Source organism: Perca fluviatilis, chromosome 20 (genome assembly GCF_010015445.1).
Source record: "Perca fluviatilis chromosome 20, GENO_Pfluv_1.0, whole genome shotgun sequence".
Lineage (NCBI taxonomy): Eukaryota > Metazoa > Chordata > Actinopteri > Perciformes > Percidae > Perca > Perca fluviatilis.
Window position 1 is genome coordinate 5,613,040 of NC_053131.1, and position 25,429 is coordinate 5,638,468.

The 25,429-nt window shown below is 42.4% G+C and overlaps 1 protein-coding gene across 1 annotated transcript in view; it reads left to right on the top strand.

The window, feature by feature from the left end:
• Positions 1-25,429, top strand: part of LOC120549411 (nesprin-2-like) — a 141,706-nt gene that overhangs the window by 39,618 nt on the left and 76,659 nt on the right. Inside the window, exons 9-21 of the mRNA XM_039786316.1 lie at positions 790-894; positions 1,933-2,052; positions 2,724-2,924; positions 3,008-3,181; positions 4,054-4,185; positions 5,566-5,759; positions 6,362-6,494; positions 7,505-7,750; positions 15,830-15,982; positions 21,251-21,427; positions 23,275-23,430; positions 24,449-24,580; positions 24,902-25,072. Of these exons, the coding sequence (XP_039642250.1) occupies positions 790-894; positions 1,933-2,052; positions 2,724-2,924; positions 3,008-3,181; positions 4,054-4,185; positions 5,566-5,759; positions 6,362-6,494; positions 7,505-7,750; positions 15,830-15,982; positions 21,251-21,427; positions 23,275-23,430; positions 24,449-24,580; positions 24,902-25,072 (2,094 nt within the window). The remainder of the gene's footprint in view (positions 1-789; positions 895-1,932; positions 2,053-2,723; positions 2,925-3,007; positions 3,182-4,053; positions 4,186-5,565; positions 5,760-6,361; positions 6,495-7,504; positions 7,751-15,829; positions 15,983-21,250; positions 21,428-23,274; positions 23,431-24,448; positions 24,581-24,901; positions 25,073-25,429) is intronic.

Genomic DNA, 25,429 nt, shown 5'->3' on the forward strand with positions numbered 1-25,429 from the left:
GAAACAAGTGGATAACAAAGGAAAAAAGCTTATGGGGGGTTGTTTGGCTCGAGTTTAAGGTGCAAAGCAGCCTAGGGTGAAATTACTCCGAACCATCACTTTAATGGTCTAATTATTTCAGCTGGACTTGTATGCCTGTATAGTGTTGGATAGATTAATTTATAATAAAACATCAGATTTTATAAACTACATGTGTTTTGAGTGCAAACATCTTAATTTGTAAAGTAACTAGTAACTAAAGCTGTCAGATGAATGTAGTGGAGTAAAAAGTAAAAGTTTTTTTTTTTTTAAAGAAAGGGAAAAAAAAAAAAAAAGGGGAAAAAAAGAAAAGACTCAAGTAAGGTACAAGTACATCAAATTTGTACTTAAGGACAGTACTTGAGTGAATGTACTTAGTTACATTCCACCACTGGCCGTGGCTTGGTAGCGTTGCATTTCCCCCTACTCATTTCCCCCTACTCATTTCCCCCTACTCATTTCCTGGTTCTCCTTCTCCATAAACAACATTAAAACAAGGAGAGGGTTAACTTTTCCTGCTACAGATTTCCCACCGTCATCTCATTTTATCTTTACTTTATTTGTGTTCATGATCTGTGTGAGTTGTTCTGTTTTTTTGTCACTGTATCAATATTTGTATAGAATCTTATACATTATTCTATGTAACATATTTTAATTAAGTGTTATTGTAAACTTTTCCTTAAAATGGACCAAACCTTTTCCTGTTTATTTAAAAAAAAAGTGTTTGCATGCACCAGTGTGAAGAACCAGTGTTGTGTGTTTAACCAACAGATACAACTGAATGAGTTGCATGCAGCCTTCACTTCTAACCAAGCGACAGTTGATCAAATAAGTAATGAATTCAATGGAACCCTGGACCTTAACAACCAGCTACAGGTACTGTTTCCAAAAATACATTTCACTTTTACAAGCAACTCATAATCTGAGTGATTTGAGTGAACTGCTGTTGATGTTTGATGGTTTTAGGAGTGCAGCGATTAACCGATTTGTCTGTTTCATATCATTGAAGTAAATATAATTAAATTTAAATTCAACTGAATATCTGACTGTTGGTCAGAAAAAAAAAAACATTTAAGATGGAAAAATGTGCTAGACATTTTTTCTCCTTTTTCTGATAGTTAATTAGGAAAATAATCAGCACATTTATATTGAAAATTATCGTTACTTGCAGCCCTAGATGGTTTTTGGTTTCAGCCTACCTTATTGACACTCAATACATAGAGGACAGAATTATACACGTTTCACAGAAGTCTGCAGTATTTCACCAATGTTATCGTAGGTTAAAAGCCTTTGTCATTATTACCAAAACTCACAACTATCACCTAAAAGCTCAAAGGTCGCGCATATAACCTTTTTACTTTCAGTCTGTTTTGCCTATAAGTAAGCAAACGTTTCATTTGGATAAGGTGTCAAAAGGAAAAATACTATGAGCCACATTTTGCCTTCCCAGCACTGAGATATTGAAATGGTTCTGGATATAAACTACAGGAAAAACAAAAGAATAGACCTAGTGTTATGGTGTAATAGCCTACTGTAGTTCATGTACCCATATGTATTATCTTTGTGTCATTGACATAACAGTTTACAGTTAAGTAGAGAGAAAAAAAAAAACACATTGAAGATAAGCTTACTATAGGTAAGGCAGCCACTACAGTTAAGCGTAAGAATTGACTGTGTTTTCCACATGTATGTTTAACATTAAACATGATGTATAAGTAATATTCATTTATTTTCATCCATTCGGGCCAGTTTAATATGCAACTCAGTTGTATACAATATATGTAGTAGGGGGTCCCTACTTGGTCTCTCTTTCAGCTAAGGGGTTCCTGGCCCAAAAAACATTGAAGACCCCTGAGTTAGACTGTTTGTCATAAGGTTATTATTCGTCCCAGTGTACGTGTGTTCATTTTCCAGGCTGTGGTTCAGATGCAGGAGTCTCTGCAGCAGCAGGTGGAGCAGGTGAGCTCCATACTGGAGGAGGCGGAGCGACGCAACCTGCCTGCCTCTATCATTCAGCAGGCCTCACAGCTGCAGGTATGCTAACTGCTCTACGTCACATCTGGGACAGGAGTAAAGGAAGGTGCTTTGCGTGAGCACTAAGACATTTGGGAAGCTTACTCCCTTATAAAAAAAGGACCAAATAAGTGATCATTGAGTTGCCACAAATATATTTTGGGGTCCAAGCCCGAGGGGGCCGGGAGTCCCAGTACCGGCTGTGCTGGAAACCCTATTGTAATTGCCTTGATTATTATTTTAAATTGTGCATGGTGGGGCAGGGCAATTTCCAGGACTGGTCCAGAACCCTGCAATTGACACACTTCTGCCAGCAAGGGGGCGCTATAATAATAAAATACGCAAAATTTGGAGGGTAGGAACTAGGGCCACTCCTGGGGCGCACCTACATTCTTGTACTAATTGGTGGAAATGGGTGCCTATTACTCCGAAAACAAATGCTTTGATGCTTTTAAATGGATGCATGTGATGAATGTAAATGGAAAGTTTGCATTTTCAATTTACTGCAGACCTTGCAGTTTACACATTGCAATATTTCCTGACATTTGCCTTGCCGCTGTCGCACTTTGGGTTCAACTCCCCCGGACTCCGCAGGTTGCCGGGAGGAATTTTTGCTTGGGAGGCTTGGATCCCTTCATAACTGCTTGCAGTTCTAATTAAATCTTGAAATTGTGTTTCTCTTCTATGCATAGGGTGAGCTGGACAGTTCTCTGGGTGGTGTTCGCTCCCGCTGTGAGGAGCTGAACAACAGTGTAGAGCTGCAGCAGCAGTATGAGCGGCTGGTCCACAGCCTGGAGGAGCTTCTCGCTCTGGGCCCTGAACACCTCGCACAGCCGCCTGACACGGAGCTCAGCAGCAGAACTCAGCTCCAGCAGCGGCTCAGCAGTCATACGGTCCGTCAGTGGATTACAGCGAAAATACAGTTTAGAGTGCTAATCTAAAATATAATCTTTAACATTACCGTTTCTGTAATCAGAAGTTCTTCCAGTTCCTGGGCCATCATTTTAGTATCCTGCAGTACCTGAGCCAGAGAGTCCCAGAGAGCGCCCTCCAGAGATTGGAGGCTGTAGTGATCGGCCTGCAGGATGAGGTGGCCCGGCTGCAGCAGCATGGACTGGAGAAAGGGACCATGATGCAGGAAACGTTACAGGTAGTGCATGGAATGCAGTTTTATTTATCTGAGGAGTAAGTACATGAAATGAAGCAACAAAATATTATCCAAACAGTATCTTCTCACAGAGCCGCTGTCATGGCTGTGCACTCTTAAGCGTGATTTATGCTTCTGCGTTAAATCGGTGCTGTGGCTACGTACCTAGGTACACCGGACCCTACGCCTGACGTGCACCTCTCGAAAAATGTGACTACGTGGCGACATACGTTGCCCGGCCGTGGCTTGGTAGTGTTGCATTTCCCCCGACTCATTCCTGATTCTCCTTCTCCATAAACAACATGAAATCAAGGAGAGGGTTAACTTTTCCTGCTACAGATTTCCCACCGTGGTCAGAAAGAAAAGGGGAGACACTTGGTTTCTCCCACTATGACTCTAGAGTCAGTCCTCGCTCTACCCCGCACTCCCCACACACACACATGCTGGCCCTGCTATGCTCTTAAAGAGATCGACGCACACACCAACGCACAAGTATAAACTTCAGGCCAATAATGTAGGCTACGGAAAAAGCTCTGCGTGGAGCCTCCGCAGAACCATAAATCACGTTTTAGTTTTCTTACAGTGATAGTTTGAAACTAGAATGTTTCTAAGAGCAAATAATGGATTTTTCCACAAGTACATGAATGTAGCATGATACAGTACCAAAAAAGTAAAGTATTCAGTCACTTCTGAATCATCAATCATCGAGAGGAATCTGTTCATCCAAATGATTTTGTTGAGATTTTTTGCACACATGTCCTGGGTGAATTTTAATTATACAACAGGTGAAGTTAATTAAAGCCATCATTATGAGAATTAGAAGAATTTAAGATCAACATCTCTTCTGACCGTCCTCATCTCTCTATCTGTCTCAGGTGTGGTCACAGTGGGAGGAGGACAGCGCCTGGTCAGACTCCCTGCTCAGAGCCATTGAGACTTCATTTCCCAAGATGCACGAGTGGGGTAATTCTGAGGAGCAGATTTCAGAGAAGCTCTCTGTCTACCAGGTAATCTTTATTAATGCATGTTTTCTTTCTGACCTTTGGGAGACAGAATGATGTTGGTGATGTACCAACAAGCAGCTGACCACAGGACTGAGCACATTTGGCAATGTTCCATTCTGCTCATTTGGAGACTATTGGGCATGCTCTCCATGCTGTACTTTGTGCATTGCACTCAAAACCTAATTGGCCCAATTAAATACAAGCGAATGGGTTGTTTTCCGTACAGGTACATGATGTTCCTCGGATTTGATGTGAGTTATTAGCCGAACTCAAATTCATTTAGGTTCATATTACCTGTTGCTCTAATGTGGGATTGGAAATGTGTCTCTTATTTATCTGAAATGGACTACAGTATATGCTACAGCTGGCTCAGAGGTACTATGCACTATTGCATATGGTCTATGTAGTAAAATGAGGTGAAAAAGGGGGCATTGAGGAATGGAGACATCATAGCCAGGCTAGCTGTTTCCCCATGCTTCTAGTCTTTATGTAGTCTGGATCAACGGAAGTACATTTCCAGATATCACGCGCCGGAATTCAGGCTTTGCCCCTCACCTTCCGCTCTCTGTGTGTTGCCGTTCTCAAAATCTCTTTGCAACGGGAAACAACAACAAACTTCGAGCTAGCAAGCTACACGCTGAAAAAATAAAGTGTTTCCCATGTACAGTAAAGAGCAGAGAGTTTGATATTTTAAAAACCACGCCACGGTCTTTCCTCCCAATTTGTTTATCAATTCTTTTCCGTATAAGACCCTTCTCCCCTTACATCGACGGAGCCTCCACGATACCATCCCATGTTCGCGCAAGCGTGAAATCTTTCTCTTTCCCTACCCTTCTCTCTCTTCTTCTTACATCTCCTCTTCTCCTTTTCTCTGTACTTTTATCTTTTCTTTTTCTTTTCTTTTCCTCTTCACCTCCGTTTTTGTCGACTCTTCTGATTCATAGTCTTTCTCTCCCCTACCTTGACTTTTTTGCCTTCTAACTCACCTCCTTTTCAAGTTTAAGTTCAAATTGATACTGTAGGTCTGTCACAAATTAACAAATAAAGACTACACAAACATCACATATTTTGTGTATATTGTACATGTTAAAAGCAATATCTGGCTAGAGCCAGGCTAGCAGTTTCCCCATGCTTCTAGTCTTTATGTATTCTGGATCAACGGAAGTACCCGCTACGCCCAAGACCATTGTGATTGGTTTAAAGAAATGCAAACAACTCAAAGCATTTTTTTCTCCTATCCCAGAATGTATGTAGGGTGTAGCCAGACCTCACTCCACAGCGCTGTCTGGTAATGTGAAACTTGTCTTGATGCTAAGCTAAATCGCTTCCTGGCACTAGACATGAGAGTTAATAAGTGTTTATAAAGTTTTGTCTGTTTGACAGGATCTGCGTGGCGTTCTGGAGGGGAACAAAGCGCGGTTCAGTGGGATGCTGGAGGCGGGGCTCTGGCTGCTGGGGGCAGGCTGTAGAGCAGTGGTTGTGTCCACCAGCCAGCTGGAGGCCCGCTGGAGAGCGCTGCACATGAAGGTGGAGCAGCAACGCACCAACACAGACAGGAACAGGAAGCTGAGCCGCAGGTGAGAGATGAGGAACAGAGAAATATACTTTACTGCAAAGTTAGAACTTGTTTAGACCAAAGAGGTTTTGTATAGTAAGTATTAAATATAAAGGGTTACATTTGACTTACATTTTTTATTTTCATTGAAATGTTGAAATTAAATTCTTCCCCATATTTTTGACTAGTGGAAATCTTCATCCTAGTATAAGAGTTTAGTTGTTTAGCAGGGTGGGTTATAATGTGATCCAAACTTTTATATTTTTGATAATAAAATGTGCACAGCATCTAATATAAAAACACCTAATAAGAATGTTTAAGTCTAAATAAAGCTATATATAAGATACAATTTGCTTTAAATAAATATGGGGTGCCCTGTTAGCTCACCTTGTGGAGCGTGCGCCCCATGCGCCAAGGCTCGGTCCTTACCGCAGCGGCCCAGGGTTCGAGTCCGACCTGTGGCCCTTTGCTGCATATCTTCCCCCTCTCTCCCCCCTTTCCTGTATACAACTGTCCTATCGATTAAAGACCAAAATGTCCAAAAATTAATCTTAAAAAACAAATAGATGACACTGTAATCTTGTAGATTTGTTGATCAATGTTCTATTTTCCACCAATAAACAGTTTTTTTCGTGACTCTACGGTACTGGCTGACTGGATGGGTGGGGCCAGGGAGCTGATTAACAGATGCAGTCAGCTCTCAGCTGAGGAGGAGATGGATGCTGAACAGAGGCGTGACCACTACCTCCAGTTTGTGGTGAGCAGACTCACTCTTTGCACATAACAAACTCCACTGAGGAAAGAAATCATTTAAACCATTAGTGTTAAAACTAATTTTCACTAAGGGCCACCCTGGAAAATGAAAATCACACCAAGGGCCAGACATGTAGAGTTTATTGACATGCTTTTATTGAGAAAAGTCAAATAACTTTGACTATATGACTACATGTTGCTTTTTTTGCCATTTGTCGCATTTTTCGTCATTTTTGTTGCTTTCTCCGACACTTTTGTCATTTTTTCCAACTTCTGTCACATTTTTGTTGACATAAAAGCACAAAAAAAAGTCCATAGCAAATCAAGCTAAACAATGATTACATTTTTAAAAGTAGGCTACCACACAGCCGACTTACACCTGTTTCACAGCCTGAATATGAAAACTCACTGCTTCTGTGGGAATTTCTGATTGTCAAAGTCGGCAAGTCTGCCAACTTCTACTTTGAGTGTTGCATAATTACATTTTGAAAAACTGTTTCCTGTCTTTTTGGGTTTGGCGCGCACAAATAGATTACATTTATTGTTAACCTGAAGTTGATAAAAACCTGCAAGGGGCCCGCAGGCCTTGAGTTTGACACGTGTGATTTAAACCTTTTCAAATATTAGCTTTAATTAAATAATTACTAACTTTTCCCTTTATAAGTGGCGAAATTTGTGGAGTTTTTTCTTTGCATTCTTTAATAAATAAAATCAGCTTCAAGCAAGTAATCTTTCATATCACTATGTTAAAGACTTTCTGAAGTCTGTCCACATAGAATCAAATAGATTAGATTAGAAATAGAGTATCACGTTTTGAGGTCAGTTCAGTGAGTCAGAACCTTCTACGCACTGCACTGGGCCGCCCTCCTATAATTGCACTTTCAAATTATTAAAGAAAAAAAAAAGAGAAGTGAGTTGAGAATGTCAGATATTTTGGCAACGACCCTGTCAACCCCCACAGAGCACATTATGCTAATGTGGAGAAGAGAATATAACAAAACCTTTCTATTTTAGGCTTTGACCAACGAGTTGGATGCCAAATGTGGACTGAAGGTGGCTGTGATCAGTGCTGGAACCCAGCTGGTCCAGCTGAGTGAAGAGGAAGGAGACTCTGATAGAAATCCAGAGGACATAAAGACTTCACTATCTCAGACTTCAGAGCCAGATCTGTGCTCCATCCCGTCCCAGCTCAGACAGATAGAGCGGGACTGGTCTAGTCTGCTGGCCCATGTTCCTGTCGTCCAACAAGCCCTGCATAAGGTCAGGAGATTCCCCATGTAGTTTGTCACTTCCAGAAGCTTTATATAAATATATAGTGTAAGATGTTTCAGAGGTGTGACTTATTTAAATTTGTAATTCTCAATTAAAATAGATGGTGTTTGTGGTTTCTTGGTCTCTTCTAGTTTTTCAGAATATTTATTGACTTTTTTATTGCATTATTTTGACCAAAATAACAAAAGGAATGGAGGTTTTGTTTCTAAATGTTAAAAAAAAAGAAACATAATTTGCTTCTTCGTGCGCACATGTGGCATGTGACTCAGAGTGTAGAGAGGGTTGGCCCTTAACCACAAAATTGGCGGTTCCATCCTCCGGCCGCATGTCAAAGTGTCCTTGAGCAAGACACTGAACCCCAAGTTGGTCCCCGGACACTGTAAGATGCTAAGGATGGGTTAAATGCAGAGATTGAATTTCACTACATTGTACTGTAGTTCTATGTGACGAATAAGAAATAAAGTAAAGTGTTTCACATGTACAGTAAAGAGCAGAGAGTTTGATATTTTAAAAACCACGTCACAGTCTTCCTGTCACCAATTAGTTTTAAACATCCCCACCGTGCAGCACAATGACATCCGGATGACTCTTCTCCTCTATTAATGTGAAACCATTCTCCCCTCCATCTATCGCTCTGTCTGTCTGTTAAGATCTCCTCTTTCTTCTTTTCTCTACTCTTCTCTGTTCTGCCTCCCTATCTCTGCCCATCTTCCCGGCATCCTCTTCTCTCAGCTTTCTTCCGATCCCTCCCTCTCTCGCACTTCTTCATCCCCTTTCATCTCCTCTACCTGTAGTTATTTATTTTCTATTCCTCTCTTTTCTCCTCCTCACCTCCATTTTTTGTCAACTCTTCTGATTCAGTCTTTTTCTCTCCCTTCCCTTGACTTTTTTGCCTTCTATTCGCACGGGATAAGTATTACCTGGTGACCTCCAGTCATTTGTAATAATTGCGGAGGTTGTCTGTGATCTTAATCCCGTGCGAATCGGTCATGTCTGTAATTTGTAAAGTAATAATTCCCCCGCAAATGACCTACCATATTTCGCCGAAAACGGAGGTCCTGTGATAATATTAGTCCCGTGCGAATCGGCATCTCTGATTTGTCCAGGATTTGGCGGGGATTTTTGTTTTTTCAAGGTACCTATTTCCTTCTTTTGCGCCTTTTATCCATCTTTGCGAAGAATGGAGGGTCGTTGGAGTGTTTTGACAGTGTTTTGGGGCTGGGTCATGTCGCTATACATCATATACAATTTGCAGAAAGAGAAAGATGAAAACCACCACAAGTGCGAAGACAAAAAGAATGATTAGATGGCGATGGATGACATGTATAGCAGCATGCGGTAAATATATTTTTTATGTTTGTATCATACATCTAGAGATAACGACAAGACATCTCCAAGCCATAGCTTATCAAAAATAATGCACAATCAAGCGAGGGGGCTCACTTCATAATTAGAGGTTAATGTTACAAATAAATCAAGCTAATAGATTTTAACCTGGTGAAATGTTTTGTTTTATCCATCTAACCGGACCCTGCTTGACACCACCCGGGAGAAAAAGTGAGAGAAAGAAAAAGAGGAGTTGCAAGTTCGGACGATGACTGACTACCCGGTTGAGATTGTGTGCGTGTGTGTCCTCGAGATCTGACCACACACAAACACACGTAGCAGAGCTACCCACACCCATGTTTCTACTGTTGCTTAATGTCAGTAAATTCGAGTAAAATCACAGGCTTCGCTTATCCCGTTCGAATGCGCCAGATGAAACTCAGACGTGGGTGGGTAATTTATAATTCACACGAGGTCCCTAGATAATACTTATCCCGTGCGAATAGGGCTTAACTCACCTCCTTTTCAAGTTTAAGTTCAAATTGAAAGCTTATTTCAGATAAATGCATATTATTCTGTAGGTCTGTAATAAATGAACAAATAAAGACTACACAAACATCACATATTCTGTGTATACATGTTCAAAGCAATATCTTTAGCTTTAATCAATATGTTTTAAGGAGTTAAACACTAGCCCAGATGACCTGAAATGTAACAAACAATCTGATATTAACCTCAGAGCAAGGCCATTTACAGCCTAATAACACAATAACATTGAATCAATCCTGAAGCTTACACCTGTCTATGGAGACACTGTCAGACCAGTATGGAATCAAAAAAGGGACATAAGAATTTCAATTTCAACAGAAACTGAATACTTTTATGTATCTGAATTATTTGTTCTGAATCAACCTCTTTGAAATTAAAATATGAAGTATCTTGATTTGCAATTTCAAAAGCTGAATTTTTTTATTTTATTTTTTCAATGGTCACAAATTCAGATCCAAAAATTAAATTGAAAACTGGACGACCTACTGGAGCCCCGTTGTTCTCCCTGTCAGTCATCTTTGAGTTTCAATTTCCGAGCCGCTTGCTTAGATCACATGACAGACCGTGCTCTGATAGGCCGTAGGTCGGTTTGATTGCATTCAGGCTCGATTTTTTGGATACATTTTTTTATTATATTAATTTTTTTTTAGCTATCATTTTCTTGGTTGCAATTGAGCCGGCTAAATCTTCCTCTGTCTCTCAAGCAGGTGTCATTTAGAGTCATCATTAAAGTGATGGTTCGGAGTAATTTCACCCTAGGGTCCTTTGCACCACGACCTCGAACCAAATAACCCCCCAGAAGCTTTTTTCACCTTGGGAGAGTAAGTGTTATCAGCTAAATAGCTTGGTGCAGGCGCTAATGGATCCAACTCTGTATCTTGTACATTACCCCACTATTAATGCCCAAAATGATACCAAACATCTACAGTAGTACAAATTATGTACAAATGGTTATGTACTCATAAAACGATGGATTGGAAAGTTTATAAGTACACCAGGAGTTTATTTAAATAACACTTGCCTGCTGGCTTCTGCTCTCTGCTGCTACTACTACCGGCAGTATGACGAGTGCTTAGGGACGTCTACAAATTACAACACCGAAAAGAGATACAACAAAAATCTTTACTACTGGGAGTTCTCCTATGGATACTTGCAACAGCTTAGCATAAATCTTGGACACTAATCCTCTCACAGGGAAATCAAAAAAAAATGTAATGACCATTTAATGGGTGCACCTCAAGACTGATTCCCCATGGCACTCCATAACATTTTAGGTCTGATCTAAGATAGAAGTAAAAGGATGTTGTGGGGACCTCAAAACTAGCTCTCAGGTCTTCAAACCCCAACATACTTTTCTCATTGTATAACTAATCTAAAGTATAAATACCTCTGTCACTCCACTGCTTAAAAGCAAAGGGTTTGTTACCAGACTTTAAGTGTGCATTGTGCCATATTGGGGTATTCAAATGCCACTTATTGGTGTAGCATAGTTGCTCCTCCACCTGTTTAAAGTTGGTCAGTGTGTTAATAGGGCCATAGGCTAGCATACACTTTTTTGGACACACACACCTTGTCTTAGACTTCCAGTGAGGTTTTGCTCTATTTCTCTCTATGGAACTGTAGATGAGGGGTCCTCCTCCACTCTGAGGGCCCGTAGCTGAAAGGCTCTGTGATACATTTTAAAGTTGGAGAGGGCCAGGCCTCCCGTGTTTGTGGTACGTTGCAGGGTAGAGCATTTTAGCCTAGGTTGTTTATTATTCCAAATATACTGCTGAATTAAGGTATCAAATTTCTTCCAGAAATGTATTGGTGGGGGTAAGGGGATCATTGTACTTAAGAAATTCACACAAGGAACTATGTTCATTTTAGTAACAGCAATCCTGGACCGTAGTGATGCCAGCAGCGCAGACCAATTGGCCAGATCCCTTTGAACACTACTTAATATAGTTTCATAGTTGTCTCGGAGAACTCGCTGTAGCAATGAGTGTATGGTGATGCCCAAATATGTAATTTTGCTTTGGGTTGGTATTGTAACACTAATGGCTGATGTCACATGCCTGTTGTTCAATAAAAGAAGATTGGATTTATTCCAGTTAATTTTATAGCCGGAGATTGAGCCAAATTCCTTGAAGAATTTTTGGAATAGAATCCTCAAGATCAGAGATGTACAACAAAATATCATCTGCAAATAATGATATTGAGCTGCTATTGGATTTAATCTGGACATTACAGATTTTATTTTGCCTGGGCTAACGGATCAAGAGAGATTGCAAACAGCATGGAAGAAAGCGGGTATCCCTGTCGCGAGCCCCTCTCGATGGGAAATGGCTGAGAATGCAAGCCATTGGTTGAGAATATGGCCTTGGGATTTGCATATAAAGTATGCACCATGTCAATGAATTTGGCCCCCAAACCGAGCCTCTCCATTACTTGCCACAAGTAGTTCCACTCCAAGCGGTCGAAAGCCTTTTAAATAAAAACTGCTGCCATTGTTGGGAGGCTTTTGGCTTCTTCTATTACATGCATGACGCTTGAGCCAAGACTTTGGAATAAAGCTTAATATCAGTCCCGATGAGGCTGATGGGCTTGAAATTTGAGCAATCCGTAAGTTCTTTGCCCTTTTGTGGTATAATGGAAATTAGCGCAGTGTTGGTTTGTTGGTGGAAAGCACCTCTATGGCTGCAGTTAAAGCTCGTAAAATGGTAGGTCCTAGTATGTCAAAATACTGTAGGAGAAGTTCTGATGGATTTCCATCCAACCCTGGAGTTTTCCCTTTTTTAACTGTTTTTAATGCTGATTTAAGTTCCTCTAATGTTATACGTTGACCCAGTTCTTCTGCCTCCTCTGGATCAAAAAGAGGCAGGTTTAGTTCTTTTAGGAACTTCTGGCACTATGTCGGATCTGGGTTGCAGGTGGGCTCATACAACTTTGAATAGAAGGATTTGAAAAGTGGCGCTGATATTCTTAGGATTTGTTGATATACCTCGGTCTGTGTGGATGCTGTTGATAGTAGCTCTGGATTCGCTTTGTTTTAATTTCAGAGCAAGCAATTTGCTTGGTTTTACAGCCATTAAAATAAAAATTTTACCTCACTCTGTGCATTATGAATTCAGCTCTCTTCCGCGAAGGAAGATGTGAAATCTAATAAATCCTTTAGTTGCCTGCCAGATAAATGCAGGGGCAGAAACTGAGTCGGTATTGATTGATATAAACTTAGCCAGTTTGGCTCTAAATTCTGCATCAAAAGCTGTGGTCTGGAGAAGGGAATTATTAAATTGCCATCTCCTAGATCTTTCTCCTAACATATCACAATGGAATGTGGTTATCAGCTCATTGTGATCAGACAGAATAGCTGGTTCTGTTGCTATCGTGTGGAACATTGCCTTAAGCTCACTGGAGCACAACATATAATCAATGTGGGAATGGGTGAGGTGACATTTGGAAAAGAAGGTGTAATCCTTGCTAGTAGGGTTGTGCATCCTCCATATATCTGTAAAATGGTGGGATTCCACAACTGCTCTAAACATGTCTGATATATGTTTTGGGGCTTTTGTGTGATTGACCCCTGATCTATCCTGATTTAAATCTAGTACAGGTCTAGTGAGCTTCTTATGCTAAACATGAACAGTGTTACAAAAACCCTAGAACTAGGTCTCAACCAGCTATCAAATTCTGAAATAAGCTATGTGAAAAACACACCAACCTGGTTGGAGCAATGAACATAGATTATAAAATGGACAGTCAGCATTTATCATGTTTTCCAGTCTGATTAACTGTTAACAAACATAGATTATGAACTGGACAGTCAGCATCCATCATATTTTTTCAGTCTGGTTACATGTTCCTTTAAAGCTTGGCTCCAAAACTTACAGTGTCCTCAGCATTAACCATGTTCTTCCAGTCTGGTTAAGTGTTAACAAAACAGAGACTATGAACTGAATAGCCTGCATTCATCATGTTCTTACAGTCTGGTTAAATGTTCCTTTAAAGCTTGGCTTCAAAAACATACATACAGTGCCCTTGAGATGAATTCAGCACGGTAACCCAGCCCCTAGCATATATCTTGTGTTGTGCTCCTTCCAGCTCCCGATGCCACTGGGTCGTGAATGTGCCGCAGTCAGGTTGCATCAGATCATACACCGCTGTTCCCTTCGTCTCAAGCTTTACCCTGATGTGCTGATGTTCATTTCCGTCAGGGCTCCCTTTATTGCGTTGTAAACCACCGATTCAAGCACACTTTGTTGCTTTTCCAAGACCTGAGCGATCAAGTCCTCCATGTTTGGGAATGCGCTAGCATTAGACGCTATATTAGCCACCGATCTGCTAGCCGCCGCCACGTGTAAACCCTTGTGTGAGGTATTGTTGAACTCAGCAGAGAGTTTCTTTTTGATTGGTCATGGTTTGCCCCACCTCTATGCTTTGGCCATGCCCCCTTTTACAGCTAATGAACTGTATGACGTAGAGCAGCCAACGTCAACTTGCGGCCCGCGGGCCACATCTGGCCCGCCAAAGCTTTTAGTCTGGCCCGCAGAATAATCATGAATTCACAAAACGTAAAAAGGAAAAAATGCGTTCTGTTATTTATCATTTCAAGCATTTAAGCAAAAACCCAGCCCCCCAAGCGCCACACACACAGCTGAGCCGAGATGTGTGTGCGTTAAAACATGCAGCACCTGACTGGGAACGATACAGACAGGATTCCCAACGGCCGCTGGGGCAGATGAACTCACGCTAGTCTCTTTTCTGTAAATAGGCTACAATTAAACCTTTGTGAGTAAAAAGTCAATTCTTATCAATGCACTCACCTGTGTAGATCAGCATAAACATGTAGAAAGCGATATTTCAATCTGCTCAGTCAGTCCACTCTTGTCCACCGCGCTGTTTTACGCAAACACAGCTCTACTCTGTAAATAGTGAATTTTTACAAACAAGCTAAAACAAAAGCTGTCGGTTTTTAGTCTAACTGTTTATCTTAGTTTGCCGGGAATCTGGAAATTTTGACAAATTCTTGTAAACCTCACTGTTGGCTGAACAAACCAAACTCTCCGCTGGAGCGGTAAATCTATGGAGACTATAATAATCTATAAGACCAAAACAGATGCATCTGGCTACTTAATATGCACGTGAATGACACGATCGTTATGTTCGAGTTCTTCATTCTTGATGATGATGATGCTGGTTGTATTATTTTGCAACAGTATCTTTCACTGCAAATGAGGCATACATGACGAGTGCATAGCCTGCTTATCAGTCCATTCATCATTAAAGCTGGGCTTTTCCAGTCAACTTTTCGCTTCAGCCTCTTTGACAGTTACATGTTTACCTGACAACCACTGTTTCTTTCTGCAAGCATTTTCCACCAATCAGGACGCTGCATACTACAACAATATTTCCATAATCACAGACTTTAACCATCACTCTTCAGTGAAATGCCTCCTAGTCTGAGATCATTTTCTAGTTAAAGAGCCAGTTATCATTATGGAGTTTCCATGTTTTTTAGGAGTTTGCTCACACTAATACATGTAAAAAAAATATAGCATTAATTCAGTAAGAAAGTGAAAATTTCGAACAAGAATAGGCGTATTAGGTATAAATTCATTTTATTTTCTTTATTTGAAAGTCCGGCCCCCAGAGTGTCTGCTTAGAAAAATTCTGGCCCTCGGAAAAATGTAGTTGATGACCCCTGACGTAGAGTCTTGTGTGAGGTATCACTGAACTCAGCAGGGAGTTCCCTTTTTCATTGGTGACAATTTGCAGTGTCTGAGTGCTGCGCAAATGCACGGTCGCAAGTAGCAGTCTCCGCCAATAACCCCAACGTGAGCAGAGGCGCGAGGGCTGCTTGCAGCTTTGATTGGATCTGAATTTGTCATATTAAAAAAATTTATTCAAATTCAGCTTTTGAAATGGCAAATTAAGAAATTTCATATTTTAATTTCGAAGAGATGAATCCAGAACAAATAAATTCAGATACATGGTTATAAGTTTTCAGTGGCAGTTAAAATTCTAGGGTCTATTACTTGACTGGAACTATATTTTAGCAGGGGCAGCAGCATTCAGGACTAGCTGAATCTTTTTTGGCTTTCAGGAACAGTAGAAAAAGTTATTATTTTAAAATTCTTGAGGGTCGGAGAGTAAGTATTTTATTAATTCTATAGAAAATTAAAGTCATTCCTTCCTTCTTCTCCTTTTCAGCGATGGATGGAGACGTTGAGCCAGCAGGGGGCGCTGCTGGAGCTGCAGGCCTGGCTAGGAGCGGCGGAGTCCAGGCTGGACGAGCATCGCAGCAGAATCAACCAAAGCTCATCCACCAACACTGATCTGAGTCAGCTCCTGACATACTGCAAGGTACAGAAGGGCTGAATGATGGACTGCAGCAAACATCCTGCCTAAATGTCCGGATTACTTTAAGTGTAGTCTCGCATTGCCAGACCTTCCTCCACAGCGCTGTGGGGCCTTCCCCACAGCGTCTGTGCTGGCTTGTCCACACGGCATTCTGGGATGGGAGAAAAATGTGCTCTGGTTTATTGGCATTTCTTGAACCCAATCACAATCGTCTTGGGAGATGCTAAGCGCCGGATGGAGCAACGGTGCCTCTGCAAAATATTCTCGGATAATTACTTGTTTTGGTGGAACATGCACTTTCAAAAGTTGTTTTAGTCGTGCAACAGAAAACTCAGATTAGACAGATGGTCCAGAACCTTGCAGGGTGAATCCAGACAGCTAGCTAGACCCCTGCAGGGTTTTGGACCAGACATGGCGTAATACCCCCGGCTAAACTGGTGATAATGTATAAGGAACAAACACGCACATTTAACAATCCGACAGAGGTGCAACACTTCATAAACAAGATAAAAGAAGACGCAGGGGGAGTAAATATTGAAGACTGAGAGAGAGGAAAAGGGACTGTAAACTGAATGTTTGTTTACATCCCTGCAGATGCGAGGTTGAACATAGGTAAGAGGGATTGTGCAACAACGGACTGTAAAACAATATCATTTTTGTTACTTAAATGGGTAATCAATAAGTCACGAAAACCCTCTGTTTGTATTACTGTTTGTTCTTCTTCTTCAAATGTGTTAATCCTCTCAGACATGGTATACTTTTTGGAATGTCTCAAAAGGTAGAGCTTAAATGCATTTCCTAAAGCTGTTTATAGAAAACTAAGAAAATCAAACCAAATCAAATATTTTTTTTGCAGGAGACACATACCTTAAAAGAGGACAATGTAAGAATTAGAAGGATGTGGCAGGGAAGCACTTACGCACCATCATTTACATCACAAGCAAGGGGAGTTATGATTCTTATCCACAAATCGATGCCCTTCAAAGTTTCTAATGTAATTAAGGATACATTTGGTAGATATTTGATCATCCAGGGATTGCTGCTCTCAGGAAATTTGAATTTGGTTAATATATATGGCCCCAATACGGATGAGCCCATCTTTTTTACAAATTTATTTCTCACACTTAATTGCAGGGGGATTGCAGGGGATTGGAACTGTACATTAGATCCAGTCAGGGACAGATCTACAGGCACTGATCAAACTCATCTTAGAAGTAGAAAAACCATCCACTATTTCATTAAAGAGTTGAATCTGTTAGACATCTGGAGACACTTTAACTGTCACTCAGGCACTTTTCACACATATTCAATGATAGACTCCTTTTTAATATCTGCATCTTTAGTTTAAAAAATACAGGACTGTTATTATGACAGTATATTAGTATCAGCTCATTGACTGTGTTGTCTGATATATACAGATGGGAACCTGGTTAGAGATCCACCTAGGTGGAATCTGAATGCGAAATGGCTACAAAATGAAGAATTTATATTATATATATATTTAAAGTATGTAGGGACAGAAATAGATAATTATTTTAAGGATAATACAACACAAACTATGGCATGCATCAAGTGGGATGCTTTCAAGGCCTTCTTGAGGGGACACATAATTAGCTATACTTCATCCAAATCTAGGGAGTTACATCAGAAAAGACAGCAACTAGAAGCCAGAATACAAGAAACAAGTTTTTAGGAATAGAACCTCTGAAGAAGAAAAATAATTGTTACTTTTAAGAGCAGAATATAATAAATTGTCGGCAGCTAGGGCAGCATCCAGTATGCTTAGATTAAACCCATCATTCTACGAGCAAGTGGAAAAAACGGGAAAAATTCTAGCATGGCAGATCAAACTGTTAGAAAAAATAAAAAACATTACTTAAATTATTAATAATAATGTTGATACACATCCCATGGGCCCACCACCTGTGGGAGGAACCGCTGGGGTCGGGTGCGCTGCCACATGGGTGGCAGTGAAGGTCAGGGGCTTCGACGGACCAGACCCGGGCAGCAGACGCTGGCTCTGGGGACGTGTAATGTCACCTCTCTGTGGGGGAAGGAGCCGGAACTGGTGTGGGAGGTGGAGCGCTACTGGTTAGATCTGGTGGGGCTTACCTCTACGCACAGTCTCGGTTCTGGAACCATACTCCTGGATGGAGGTTGGACTCTTTTCTTCTCCGGAGTTGCCCAGGGTGTGAGGCGCCGGGCGGGTGTGGGGATACTCACAAGCCCCCGGCTGAGCGCCGCTATGTTGGAGTTTACCCCGGTGTACAAGAGGGTCGCCTTCCTATGCCTGCGGGTTGTGGGGGGGAAAACTCTGACTGTTGTTTGTGCATATGCACCAAACAAGAGTTCGGAGTGTTCGGCCTTCTTGGAGATCTTGAGTGGAGTCCTGCATGGGGCTCCAGTGGGGGACTCCATAGTTCTGCTGGGGGACTTCAACGCGCACGTGGGCAATGATGGAGACACATGGAGAGGCGTGATTGGGAGGAACGGCCTCCCTGATCTAAACCAGAGTGGTTGTTTGTTGTTGGACTTCTGTGCAAGTCATGGATTGTCTATAACGAACACCATGCTCGAACATAGGGATGCTCATAAGTGTACTTGGTACCAGAGCACCCTAGGCCAAAGGTCAATGATCGATTTTATAATCGTTTCATCTGCCATATGTTTTGGACACTCGGGTGAAGAGAGGGGCGGAGCTGTCAACCGATCACCATCTGGTGGTGAGTTGGGTCAGGGGGTGGGGGAAGACTCTGGCCAGACCCGGTAAGCCCAAACGGGTAGTGTGGGTAAATTGGGAACGTCTGGAGGAGGCCCCTGTCCGACAGACTTTCAACTCACACCTCCGGCGGAGCTTTTCGTGCATCCCTGTGGAGGCTGGGGGCATTGAACCCGAGTGGACAATGTTCAAAGTTTCCATTGCTGAAGCTGCAGCGAGGAGCTGTGGTCTTAGCGTCTTAGGTGCCTCAAGGGGCGGTAACCCACGAACACTGTGGTGGACACCGGTGGTCAGGGAAGCCGTCCGACTGAAGAAGGAGTCTTTCCGGGATATGCTATCCCAGAGGACTCCGGAGGCAGTTGCAGGGTACCGAAGGGCCCGAAGGGCCCGAAGGGCCCGAAGGGCCCGAAGGGCTGCAGCCTCTGCCGTGAAAGAGGCAAAGCAGCGGGTGTGGGAGAAGTTTGGAGAAGACATGGAGAAGGACTTTCGGTCGGCACCAAGGTGCTTCTGGAAAACCGTTCGCCACCTCAGGAGGGGGAAGCAGGGAGCCATCCAAGCTGTGTACAGTAAGGATGGGACACTGTTGACCTCAACTGAGGAGGTAATAGGGCGGTGGAATGAGCACTTTGAGGAACTCCTGAATCCGACTAATACGCCCTCTATGTTAGAGACAGAGCTGGAGGATGATGGGGGATTGTTGTCAATTTCCCAGGCAGAAGTCACTGATGTAGTCAAACAACTCCACAGTGGCAAAGCCCCTGGGATTGATGAAATCTGTCCAGAAATGCTCAAGGCTCTGGGTGTGGAGGGGCTGTCTTGGTTGACACGCCTCTTCAACATTGCGTGGAAGTCTGGGACAGTGCCAAAGGAGTGGCAGACCGGGGTGGTGGTTCCCCTTTTCAAAAAGGGGGACCAGAGGGTGTGTGCCAATTACAGGGGTATCACACTTCTCATCCTCCCTGGTAAAGTCTACTCCAAGGTGCTGGAAAGGAGGGTTCGGCTGATAGTCGAACCTCAGATTGAAGAGGAACAATGTGGATGCCCTCCTGGTCGTGGAACAATGGACCAGATCTTCACTGTCGCAAGGATCCTGGAGGGAGCCTGGGAGTATGCCCATCCAGTCTACGTGTGTTTTGTGGATTTGGAGAAGGCGTATGACCGGGTCCCCCGGGAGATACTGTGGGAGGTGCTGCGGGAGTATGGGGTGAGGGGGTCTCTTCTCAGGGCCATCCAATCTGTGGACGACCAAAGTGAGAGCTGTGTCTGGATTCTCGGCAGTAAGTCAGACTCGTTTCAGGTGAGGGTTGGCCTCCGCCAGGGCTGCGCTTTGTCACCAATCCTGTTTGTAATATTTATGGACAGGATATTAAGGCATAGTCGGGGTGGGGAGGGGTTGCAGTTCGGTGGGCTGGGGATCTCATCGCTGCTCTTTGCAGATGATGTGGTCCTGATGGCATCATCAGCCTGTGACCTTCAGCACTGTGAAGCGGCTGGGATGAGGATCAGCACCTCTAAATCTGAGGCCATGGTTCTCAGCAGGAAACTGATGGAGTGCCTACGCCAGGTAGGGAATGAGTCCTTACCCCAAGTGAAGGAGTACAAATACCTCTTGTTCGCGAGTGAGGGGACAATGGAGCGTGAGATTGGTCGGAGAAGCGGCGCAGCGGGTGCGGTATTACATTCAATTTATCGCACCGTTGTGACGAAAAGAGAGCTGAGCCAGAAGGCAAAGCTTGGTAACAAAAAGTTATCAAAAGAATTTTTATTGGATAAAAAGTGCGGAAATTACGCACAAACAAATTTGTGTAGCTAGCTACAAAAACATGAAGTTTGCCATATCTCGGCCAAAATAAATGCTATCAAAGCGAAACTTTAGATTCTTGTTTGTCGTGACCCTCTGGTGCTCGAAAACACGTTTTATGAAACGGCTCATCCGATTTTTACGAAATTTTGAGGGTACCATTTAGGGGCACTCCTGAGGCCATGCCTACAATGGGGTACTGATTCTTCAAAGTAGGCATGGCCTATGGGACCCAGGTTTGGATTCACCATTTACACTAATATGAGCAACTTCAAATTTACAGTGTAGCTGTACAACCACATACCAAGATTACACATATGGACCACTAGGTGGCGCTATAATGACGTCAAACGTGTTTTTGCCTTTAAGTCAAACATTCCACATTGCACATTAGAAAACCTTACATCCCCGTGTTCCTTGAATCGAGCTGAATCTGATGATATAGACGAACTTTTTCAAACCTGGTACGTAGCATCTCCAGATGGACCTGACCAAAAGTTATCAAATTCATTTTTGAATTGTTTGGCCTTTTACTCAATGTATGGGAAATTTGCTATTGCATTTCACTACAGACTTTGGAGCTCCCACTTAGTGAAATTTCCTGACTTTTTGCCTCGCCGCAAGTTCTGCAAGTTGCAGTTCTAGTATTATTATTTTTATTATCTGTTAGACTGATTCTCTCTCTGTCTCTCTGTCTCTCTCTCTCTCTCTCTCTCTCTCTCTCTCTCTCCCGCCATGACATTTTTCTCAGGAGATTTTGACAGAGATGTCGGCCCATCAGGCCACACTGGACTATGTGAGCCAGCCGTTACAGACATGCAGTACTGAGGAGGGTCAGAGGAGGCGCTATGAACACATGCAGTGTGCAGAGGAGCAGGGCCGTTTCCAGCATCAGTGGCTCAGTCTGCAGCAAACCCTCAACTCTCAGGTCTGAAGACAAACAAACAAAAGATTATATCCCAATTTTCTCCACTTGCTTCCCTTCCTTGCATCTTAGTCCGTCCCATCATGGAAGCATGGCAGAGACATAGGAAATTATGCAAGGAGGAATTTATGCAAGGAGAGAGGTAATGTGTTTTTAGAGGGATGAGACCTCCTTTCCTCTGAAGCGTCGTTAATTCGTCAGCTGTATGTTAGCAACGGCTTTCAGCTGTACGGTTTCCAGGAAGGCTGCTCTCTGTATCCTCGCTCATAGCAGATCTCAGTCAGGGCAGCGGCATTTGGTTGTCCACTAACCCAGAAACAGTGACTTTGCGCCAGCCGCAGAGCCCCACAGGCTGCCGATATCTCTGTGACCGAGTAGCACTGCTTCGGCTGTAGCCTACTTCCACCCAATATAGTCCCAAGTCAGTATTTACCTAGGAAATAGTCTAGTCTTAATCTGCATTGCTATTTTTACTTGTTGTGAATACGCAGGCCACAAGAAGTAATTAGGTTTTGTTTTTGTTGTTGTTGGGTCACTTTTACTCACGACATGCTAACGGCAACAAAGGATTCCATTCATTACGCTAAGCTAAGCTAGCGGCGGCGGCGCCGGTCTAAGACAATGCATGCAGTGAGACAAAAATGCGTTTGCCCACCTATATAAATATAGAGGAGACGGTGAATAACCCTATTTCAACAAACGGTGGCGTATTCCTTTAACGATGAAAAGTTATTAAAAGCAACTTTTCGTCCAATAGTGTGGGCGTGGCGGCCATTTTGAGCATTTATCGATGGACAAAGAAGTTTCTGTCGAAATTTCTCACGATTGACAAGGGTCCAGGACATTTATAGGCCAAAATTTACTTTTGGTCATAGCGCCCCCCGCTGGCAACAGGAAATCAGCCTTATATGACAAACATCATCCGATTTACATGAAACTTATAACGTGTGGTCTACATGTGATACTGTGCTGCCTCCTATACTTTAACCACGCCCACTTACTCAGGCCACGCCCCCTTTCATAACATTTGAACCGTTTAAGGTATAAGTATTTAAGTATTGTGTGAGGTGTCATTGAACTCTGCAGAGAGTTCCTTCTTCATTGTTGATGGTTTGGCCCACCCCCTATGCTTAAACCACGCCCCCTTTCATAGCATTTGAACCGTTTAAGGTAGAGTATTGTGTGAGGTGTCATTGAACTCAGCAGAGAGTTCCTTCTTCATTGGTGATGGTTTGGCCTGCCCCTATGCTTAAAACCACGCCCCGTTTCAGAACATTTGAACCGTTTAAGGTAGAGTCTTGTGTGAGGTATCATTGAACGCAGCAGAGAGTTTCTTTTTGATTGGTGATGGTTAGGTCCGCCCCCTATGCTGTAGCCATGCCCCTTTTTATAACTTATGACCCGTTTGATATAGACCCTTATGTGAGGTATCAATGAACTCAACAGAGACCACCTTTTTTATTGGTAAAGGTTTGCCCCGACCCCTATGCTTTGGCCACACCCCCTTTCACAGCTAATTAACTGTATGACGTAGAGTCTTGTGTGAGGTCTCATTGAACTCAGCAGGGAGTTCCCTTTTAATTGGTGACGATTTGCAGTGTCCTTGCAAATGCACCGTCGCAAGGAGCGGCGTCCGCCAGTAACCCCTGACGAGCGCAGAGGTGCGAGGGCCTGTCCAACGCTGCTTGCAGCTTTAATTGTATTTATTTACATACTGTATCTATCTTTTTTTAAATGTTTGGAATAAAGTATATTTAATTAATTTCTGGCCAAAATATCAATATCTTTTCTAACATGCTCAAGTCCTTACTTGATCCTCAGAAGACAAATGTCTGTTGTTTGGTGTTCAGATGCAGGAGGTGGAGCAGGAGCTGAGGAGCAGAACAGAGCAGGAGGTCCGGCTGCAGCAGATCCACAGCTGGATCACACATCACAACCTCTGGATGGACTCAGCTCAGACACCCAGCAGCCAAACGGAGCTGCGAAGCAGCATCAACACCTGCCAGGTCAGAGGTCACATCTGTACTAGTCTCGCCTTGCCAGACCTTCCTCCACAGCGCTATTGAAGAAGGTTTGGCTAGTCCACACAGCATTCTGGGATGGGAGAAAAACTTGATCGTCATGGGTGGCACTAAGTGCTGGACGGAGTAACGGTGCCTCTGCAAAATAGTCTCGGGAAGGAACTTGTTTTGGTGGAACATGTACGTTCAAAGGTTGTTTTAGTCGTGCAACAGAAAACTCAGATTGGGCAGATAGTCTAGCTAGCTGTCTGGATTTACCCTGCAGAGATATGAGGAGCAGTTAACCATAGTCCTCAGAAATCCACCGGAGGTTAGAATGCCAACACAAACACTTCGTCGAAATCTGTACTCGGACATCTGTACAAAAAATCAGAACAGCTCAACCAAATGGGCTATTTCAGTTTAATATTTCAGAGTCATATTACTCGAAATACTAAAAATATATATTTTCTTTGAAAAAAGGTCATATAAACACAGCATATAAACATGGATGATGGATGTCTATACTAGATGATGGATGTCTATACTAGAAAATGGGAAAGGTACCTGAACTTTCTGGAGGGCTCCTAAGAAGCTTTGTGCTGGGGAGAGATGTGCAGTGGTGGAAGAAGTGTTCAGATTCTTTACTTAAGTACAATTACTAATACCATACTGTAAAAATATTCTGTTACAAGTCAGAGTCCTTCATTGAAAATTTTACTTACGATAGTATGTAAGTCATCAGGAAAATGTACCCTCACATTTTAGAAACTGGAAACGATCAAAACTGTTCAGTCAATCAACTAAGTGTTTAACCGGCTAATCATTTCAGCTGGACTTGTAGGCCGTTATATTGTTGGGTTGTTTAATTTATAATAAACCATCATATTTTTATAAACTACATGTGTTTTGTGTGTGTGTGTGTGTGGGGGGGATGTTCATGTTGCGAATTGTATGTTTTGTATGTTAAATCACAAACAGAAATATATGATATTTTCATCTTCTTGTTTTGTGTGTGTGTCAGGGTCTTGAGGAGAAGATCAGGCAGAAGTCTGCAGCTCTTCAGGAGTTGAGAGACAAAATTGATGGCGGCCGCTGTGGTTTCATCTCTCAGACAGATAAATGCATCCAGGCCTGCTCTGCTCTCACACTACAGGTAATGACGCTGGGGAAAATGTAGCGGTAAAATGTTTAATGGCTGGAAATGGAAAGTGATGCGTTTGGTTTAGTTTTTGTTTGTGACCGATACTTCTAGTTATCTTGTCCCGTTATCACCAGCAACAACCTTTACTGGCACAGACACAAACTATTTTACATAGCATCAATCCAAAAAAAAAATATATATATGCAGAATGTATCCATACTGTTGGGCTCTGATTTTTAATTCAATGTAAACTAGGAAAAATGTGTGAGGTCTTTTAACTGGTCTTTGTCTTTCTCCCCCTATTATTTTAACATCCTGTCTGTTCTTTACCAGCATGACTCAGTAAAACAGAGGCTGGTTCAGGCCCAGCAGCTGTGGGATAGTTTGGAGAAGCGACTGCATCAGATGATGCTGAAAACAGTGAGAACATCTCAGACTCTTGATTATCACAGCGGTCCTCAGCTCTTCCTGCAGGCACACAGAGAGCGCCATGAAAAGCTGCAGGTAAGCCTGGTGCACCTCATATACAGTTGAAACCAGATATTTACATACACTTCAGAAAAAAACACAAAAACTTTTATTTCTTTACTGTCATACATTAAATCAGAGTAAACTTTTTCTGTTTTAGATCAATAAATATTTACATATTTGTTGCATTTGTTAAATGTCAGAATCGAGCGAGGGAGAATTTTTATGTATTTTTTTTATCACTTTCATCAAAGTCAGAAGTATACATACACTAGGTTTATTGTGTCTTTAAACAAAAAGAAAACTCCAGATGATTCCATTCTGAACTTAAGAAGCTTCTAATAGGTTAATTGATTCCATTTGAGTTAATTGGTGGCACACCTGTGGATGCAT